This window comes from Camelina sativa, chromosome 9, assembly GCF_000633955.1.
Source record: "Camelina sativa cultivar DH55 chromosome 9, Cs, whole genome shotgun sequence".
NCBI classification, from domain to species: domain Eukaryota; kingdom Viridiplantae; phylum Streptophyta; class Magnoliopsida; order Brassicales; family Brassicaceae; genus Camelina; species Camelina sativa.
Genome location: NC_025693.1, coordinates 5963532 through 5970741, shown reverse-complemented (window position 1 = coordinate 5970741; position 7210 = coordinate 5963532). Strand labels below are relative to the sequence as shown.

The following is a 7210-nucleotide window of genomic DNA, read 5'->3' as shown; positions in this document are numbered from 1 at the left end:
CGATGGTTAGTGCTACAGATCAGGCTGAAAATTCAGAGGTTCGACAAGAAAGTCGAGTAGAGTCAGATTCAGAAGAAGATCGAGAAGATCTTAGTGATTACCAGCTAATGAGAGACAGGGGAAAGAGGGTAATCAAGTTCAATAAGAAGTACAATGAGTCCAATATGGTGGGATATGCTTATTATACAGAATATGGTGGTAAGTCAGAACCTAAGTCTTATCAAGAGGCTCTTTTGGATCCTGATTGGGAGTTTTGGAATGAAGCTATGAAAGAGGAGATGAAATCTATGAAGAAGAATCATACTTGGGATCTCGGAGACAAACCAGAGGACAAGAAGGTAATAGGGTGCAGATGGGTTTTCACCAGAAAAGCAGGAATACTGGGTGTTGAGGCTCCGAGGTTTAAAGCAAGGCTTGTGGCTAAGGGCTTTACACAGAGAGAATGTATCGATTACACAAAGATTTTTTCACCAGTTGTCAAGCATGTTTCCATTAGATACATTTTGTCGATGGTTGCACAGTTTGATATGGAATTGCAACAAATGGATGTGAAGACAGCTTTCTTGCATGGTTTTCTGGATAAAGAGATTGTTATGGCACAGCCTGAAGGATTTGTTGATCAAGGCTGTCCAGAAAAGGTATGTTTTCTCACGAGGTCTCTCTATGGCTTGAAGCAATCGCCTAGGCAGTGAAATCTTAGATTTGATGAGTTTATGAGAAGCATTGGTTTTGAAAGGAGTGACTACGATAGTTGTGTGTATTGTAAGATGTCAGAAAATGATACACGCATCTAACTGTTCCTATATGTCGATGACATATTGATTGCTTCGATTGACAAGGCTCAGGTTAGTGGATTGAAGAAGCTATTGAGTGAAAAATTTGAAATGAAGGATTTAGGAGATGCTAAGAAGATCTTGGGAATGGATATTTCTAGAGATCGTGCTGCAGGAACTTTGACTTTGTCACAAGAGGAGTATGTCAAGAAGGTATTAAGAACCTTTAAGATGGATCAGTCAAACGCAGTAGTTACTCCAATGGGAGTACATTTTTAATTGAGGACAGCTACTGATCAGGAGTATGAAGATCAGTTTGCTAGAATGAAGGTTGTTCCCTATGCAAATACTGTTGGTAGTGTGATGTATTCGATGATAGGTACTCGACCTGATCTTGCCTATCCAGTGGGTGTTATTAGTCGATTTATGAGTCGACCACTAAAGGAGCACTGGCAGGCAACGAAGTGGGTTCTGAGGTATATGAGGGGAACAAAAGGGAAGAAGCTTTGTTATCGGAAGAATGAGGATTTTCTCTTGAGAGGCTATTGTGACTCGGATTACGCGAACAATAGAGACAGCAGGAGATCAATCTCTGGATATGTTTTTACAGCAGGTGGCAACACGATTAGTTGGAAGTCGAGGTTACAGAAGGTGGTTGCTATCTCGTCAACAGAAGCAGAGTATATGGCGTTGACAGAAGCTATAAAGGAGGCTATATGGCTGAAGGGTTTGGCAGAGGAACTTGGTTTTCCTCTAGGTGCAGTGGAGGTGCATTGTGATTCTCAAAGTGCTATAGCGTTAGCTAAGAATTCGGTGCATCACGAGAGGACTAAGCACATTGATATCAGGTTACACTTTATTCGAGATATCATCAGTGAAGGTATCGTGAAGCTTGTGAAGATAGCGACAGAGTGTAATCCGGCAGATATCTTTACTAAGGTTTTACCGGTGGACAATTTTGATGGAGCTTTGCAAATGCTCCGGGTTCGTGATAATTGAAGAGGTGAGTTAGTAAGAGAACTGAGCGGTGAAGTTCAGGGAGGTTGTGGAGCGGTCAAGCTCAAGGACAAGAGTGGTTAAACTCTAAAGTTAAGAGTGGTGAAGCTCAAGTATTGGAGGTGCAATCCAGAGTCTAGAACAGGGTAGTTGTTTTGGAGGCAACCAGAGTCAAGGTGGAGAATTGAAGGAAGTGACTCAGGTTTTAGTCTTCAGTGTGGCTAAGTATAAAGAAGACTCTTGGTGGAAGAGAGGCTTTGATCTCTTAAGCAAAAAAGGAGTAGCCCGTGAGAAGCACGTGGGACGGTTGACAAGTTTATTCGCCGTTGACTAGCTTATAGGCTAATCTTATCTCATTCAGGAAGTAAGAAGAAGTTTGTTACGATCTTAAGTTTGTTAGATCGAGAGAGAGAGTGAGAAAGAGAGAAGCTTGAGACATCTTCTAATCGGAGTGATTAAAATGTTATACTGGATTCAAGAGTGATATCTCCGGCGAGACGTAGCGTTCCGGTTTGGGCGTGAACTCGTTAAACTCGTGGTGTCTTTTCATTTGTTTTCTCTCGTTCTTGTTTTCATTCTGTTTCGTATCTCAAACATTCGATTCGACGGCGTTGTGAGTAATCAGAGAGTTATATCCTCACATTAACATCTAAAGACATATGGTTCGGGGTTGGGGGTTTACTTTGCACTTTCAAGATGTGTGAGATACATAAGCTAACCCATCACCCGTGGGGTTCTTAACCTCTCTTAGCCATTTCTGTTTTAGACTTTTAGTTATATATAAGCCAAGTGATAAAGGAGATTCTCAAAATGGCTTGTGGGAACCATACTGATCCTATTGAGCTTCGAATCTGGTTATAACTGTGTTTGGGCGAGAAGCAAGGTTTAACAACATTCCTATTTGCGGTCTAAAGTTTAAAAGATCCTATCAGTTCTAAGTTTCGACATATATCAACTGGCATAAAATATTACGTGTGAAGATATCCTATGATAATCATACTAGATAGTAATAGTAGATATATATAGATAAAGGATAAACTTGATAGGATATATACATGACTTTATTGGTTGCAGAAAACTAGTCAAACCCCTAAACTAGCTTCTGAAATGCTCCAGAGCTGTGGTTCTCAACTGTTGCATGCATTAATGCGAGTGTAAGGTTTTCTATCGGTAAAATTGATGTATTTGGTTCATTTTGGTTTCTCAATTTAGGTTTGGCTAATTACTTTCATTATTATTATGTGCTAGTCCCAAACAACACAAAGGCCTGGCTGGGCTTGTATTTTATTTTTCTTGTAATTTAAATTGAAAAAAACCTTAAAAACAAAAGAAAAAACAAAACAAAACAAAAACCTACAAAACGACGCCGTTACGACTTATCTACTTCCATTCAGCAAAAGTCTCCCAAACTCACCCGCTCCAAGATCAAGAAACAATGCAACTCTCACTGGTTCAAGTCCCTTCAGTGTCCTCCTACTTGAGATCTCACTACTCAACGATCCCTACTCTCTCCAGCTCCAGCTCCAACCCGTCTTGTTCACTTCTTCAGAAGTCCATCTTTCCTGGAACCAAGTTAACCCGCCATCTAATTTTTCGTTATCGGAAGAAGAAAACCTCAAATGGGTCTCCTCCTCGTGCTTCCTTGCTTGAGACCCCTGTATTATGGGCTGGTCGAATTTGTGTCTTCTACGCTCTCGTGAAAGCTGGTTTTGCTGGATCCAAGTCTAACCCTATCGTTTCTGGTTTGTGTGGTTTTTAATCAATTACTTTTACTTACTCTCTAGGGTTCTTCTTTTTCAATGGTTCTTTGTTTTGAGTTTCTTTTTGTTTTATTTGCATAATCTTTTAGGTTTGGACAGCGGTGGTGTTGATGTTGAAGATGATGGCGCTGATCTTGGTTTTTCAAAATGGCTTCAGAACATTAAGGGCAACAAACCAGGTTTTGTTTCTNCCTTGCTTGAGACCCCTGTCTTATGGGCTGGTCGAATTTGTGTCTTCTACGCTCTCGTGAAAGCTGGTTTTGCTGGATCCAAGTCTAACCCTATCGTTTCTGGTTTGTGTGGTTTTTAATCAATTACTTACTTACTCTCAATGGTTCCTTGTTTTGAGTTTTGAGTTTTGAGTTTTGAGTTTTGAGTTTTGAGTTCTTCTTTTTCAATGGTTCTTCTTTTTTAATGGTTCCTTGTTTACTCTTAATGGTTCTTCTTTTTTAATGGTTCCTTTTTTAATGGTTCCTCAATTAATCAATTACTTGCTTACTCTCAAGGGTTCTTCTTTTTCAATGGTTCCTTGTTTTGAGTTTCTTTTTGTTTTATGTGCATAATCTTTTAGGTTTGGACAGCGGTGGTGTTGATGTTGAAGATGATGGCGCTGATCTTGGTTTTTCAAAATGGCTTCAGCACATTAAGGGCAACAAACCAGGTTTTGTTTCTGTTTCAACTACATCGTTATGCTTATGTTACAACAACACTTAAGACGACTCATCTGTCTCTATAGGATTTGTGTTCAAGTCTAAATTTTTAATCCAATTTCACACATAGTACGAACAAGAATGAGATTGCTTGATTTTTATCTAGCTTCAAATGTTATGTTAAGGAATAAGGAGTATGAGACAATCTTTTTATATTTGTATCTATATATGTTTCAGAAAAGGATGCAGCTGATAAGAGGAAGCTAGTGAGCAAATGGCACCCGACAACAAAGGGAACACTTAGAAGGAACTACAGGGTGCCTTCCAAAGGTGAAGGGAACCGTCTGCTTAAAGCCATTGCGTCGCTTCTCTCAGATGATGATCATTTTAGAGATGCTACATCTCACAAGGTAACAACAAAAAACACATCTAATCTATAATTACCACACACACACTTGTTTTTTATTATTCTATGTTTCGGTAAACGTAGATACTACTATTGCAGGGTTGTCAAATACGGAGGGAGAGTGCGCATGGTCAAAGCGTGTGTTGCAACAATGTGAGAGCTCTGTTTGATGAGTTACCTACTCCTCATTTGGTGGTGGAGATCACACCTTTTCCTGCTGGACCCCTTACAGAGAATGATTACCTCAAGGCCGAGAAGCTTGAAAGGATTCTTAGGTCAGGCCCCAACATCTGAACCCTCTGGCACTCAAGAGATAGTGTTCTACTTACTATGTGTCAAAAATCTAGAATCTGTACATACTCTACGATGTCGTCTTATTTTGCAGACGTTCAAATGTTTAGACTCTATGAAAGTTTTAGTTTCTTGTGAAAAATGGAGTTGCAGATGACTCTTTTGCAAATGATTAAAATTTCAAAATTATACGTCATAAAGATTTATATGTTGAAGATAGACAGAATTTCTCAAGTAACCTTTCAATGTAACTGATTTGCCCAATTGTGGCAAAAAGGGACAGTTCATACTAAAATTCAGCAGTCCCTAAAGTTCTACCTGTGGTCTACCTGTGTTCTGTTTCGATTCTCAAAGGATTGAAACCAGTTCTACGAGCATTAGGGAAAGAGAAGCTAGCTGATATTTCTCTCGAAGAACAAAGGAAGCTCATGATGATTTGTGCGACAAGCAAGTACAAACATTAGATGGTCCATCGATAAAATGAAGCACGAGAAATGAAGGATTATATCTAGTTGGAATGTGAAATATATAAAGTGATCTCTAAGATAACTGCAGTTAGAACAAAAGAAAATCTTGCGTCTAATGATCAGTCTGCTTTTGTAAAGGAAAGGCTACTATTGATGGAGAATATTCTGATTGCTACCGAAATCGTCAAGGACTATCACAAAGACTCCTCCCTCCCCGTTGGACCATTAAAATTGATATTGCCAAGGCTTCTGGTTTAGTTCAATGGGATTTCTTTCTTAAACAACATTTTAGAGGCTTTGAATTTTCCGGAAAGGTTTGTTCAGAGGACTTCCAACGAATTTTACATTCAATACAACAACAAAAGAAAATCTTGCGTCTCCTGAAATTAAGTATGAACGTGAACACACGTTTCGTAATTTCTGTTCTGAAAATAACATACAATGTCCTATCCTTCACATACAACTGAAAACAGACTACTGAATTAAACATCACCGGGTGAAAACGGGTCATACACTTGATGGACTCCAGAGTTGAACCGGTGGCGAATCTGTGGCTGGCCACGCGGTACTAGGTTATCATGATGAAAGACTGGTCTTGGAGGGAAATGAGTAGAATGCTGAGGGAATTGAGCTCCAGGGAAGTTCCTCGGCATCATCTGATGAGACGATGGTGGTCCAAAGTTCTGCAAGTTGGAAGATCTCGCGTTACCATGAAATGGCGTAGATGGATGGCTCAAGGGTTGTTCCATCTGCCTGTCGAAGTGCTGTAATCTTGTGAAATTTTGTCCAAGATGTCGAGGGTTTAGAGTGACGGATGGGGCTTGAAATGACAGATGAGGGAGATGAGCTGATTGAGAGTTGGGTCTAGGAGATATATGTGGTGTGGAAACAACGTTTGGCTGTTGTGGTAGGAAACCAAAATCTCCGGAAAATGGCCTAGGAGCTGTATTTATGGGACGATCTTGGGGAGGATAAGTAGGAGCAAGACCAGCAGGCCTGCCAGTAATATGTGCTGACACTGACATAGGACGCATAGAACCACCAGAACCATATTCTGCTAGATGTTTCAGATTTATACTTGTGGGAAAGGGAATTGATGGTGGTTGTTCAGTATCTTGCTGATGAGCTACCGGATGTGGACTAAAGTTATGAGCCAGAGGCCGTACTGATTGGGCCATGTTGCTTGAGACTATGTCTGGCAACAAAGTTGGTCTATGTACAGGTTGGAAAGTAAATAGGGTTGATGGCCTCATAGTAGAATGTTGTCCTATTGGTTGTATCTGACTGCCAGCATATGGAGGCGCAGTCACAGAATAGGCCCTTGGTGTGTTGGAAAGGTTAAAAGCGAACGAATCTGGCGGTCGAGGCATGTGGGAACCAGGAGGTAATGATGTGTCATGAGGAACTGGATATGATTGTTGAGCAGAAAGAGGATTCAGGTTCATAGAATTGGATGGCAGTTCTTGCTCCTGGATACTATAACCATGACCTGAAGCAGAGGGTATAAGAGGTGGATGAAATGGAGCTTGATTTGAAGCCCAAGGAAAGGAAGAACCATGCTGTTGGAGTTGGCTTTCAGGAGGTTGTAAAGAGCTATCAGTTGGCTGTTCGGAGGTCAGGACTGGAGTAGTTGAAATATCTTCAGATCTGGAAGATGAAGGAGCAGCACCAGCTCCCGTGTTTCCCTACAAAGGAAAATAATATACTTTTGAGTATTATTTGATTGAGACTTTAAATAACAGAATGCTATATCATACTTCTAACTCTCTTATAGAAGATTTAGGAACTCACAGAAACTGAAGACATAAGTAGCTCAATTACAGCAATTGCTGCATCCACTTTTTCGTAAGTGTCAGATGATATCTGA

General features: G+C 40.3%; 2 protein-coding genes across 4 annotated transcripts in view; one reads left to right on the top strand and one right to left on the bottom strand.

Moving 5' to 3' along the window:
• On the top strand, positions 3154-5045 carry LOC104710589. Of its 3 annotated transcripts, none has more exons than XM_019229358.1 (5): positions 3159-3409; positions 3721-3822; positions 4101-4190; positions 4417-4589; positions 4685-5045. In XM_019229358.1, exons 1-5 carry the CDS (start codon positions 3205-3207, stop codon positions 4877-4879), a joined length of 765 nt encoding a protein of 254 aa, XP_019084903.1. In that variant the 5' UTR covers positions 3159-3204; the 3' UTR covers positions 4880-5045. The 3 variants fall into 3 exon arrangements, with proteins under 3 accessions (XP_010425524.1, XP_019084903.1, XP_010425525.1); XM_010427223.2 differs by having other exon boundaries at positions 3159-3439; positions 3751-3822; XM_010427222.2 differs by lacking the exons at positions 3721-3822; positions 4101-4190 and adding an exon at positions 3619-3708 and having other exon boundaries at positions 3154-3511.
• The window catches only part of LOC104710588, a gene marked incomplete in the record, with an annotated part of 5098 nt that continues 3582 nt past the window's right edge, over positions 5695-7210 (bottom strand). The window contains 2 exon segments of the mRNA XM_010427221.1: positions 5695-7028; positions 7135-7210. Coding sequence (XP_010425523.1) covers positions 5826-7028; positions 7135-7210 — 1279 coding nt within the window.

Excerpts from the sequence above, each read along its gene's own strand:
- LOC104710589 (XM_010427222.2), top strand. The coding sequence starts at position 3,205 with ATGCAACTCTCACTGGTTCAAGTCCCTTCAGTGTCCTCCTACTTGAGA. Across the intron at positions 3,512-3,618 it reads GTCTAACCCTATCGTTTCTG|GTTTGGACAGCGGTGGTGTT; the intron begins GTTTGTGTGGTT and ends ATAATCTTTTAG. Across the intron at positions 4,590-4,684 it reads GAGATGCTACATCTCACAAG|GGTTGTCAAATACGGAGGGA; the intron begins GTAACAACAAAA and ends CTACTATTGCAG.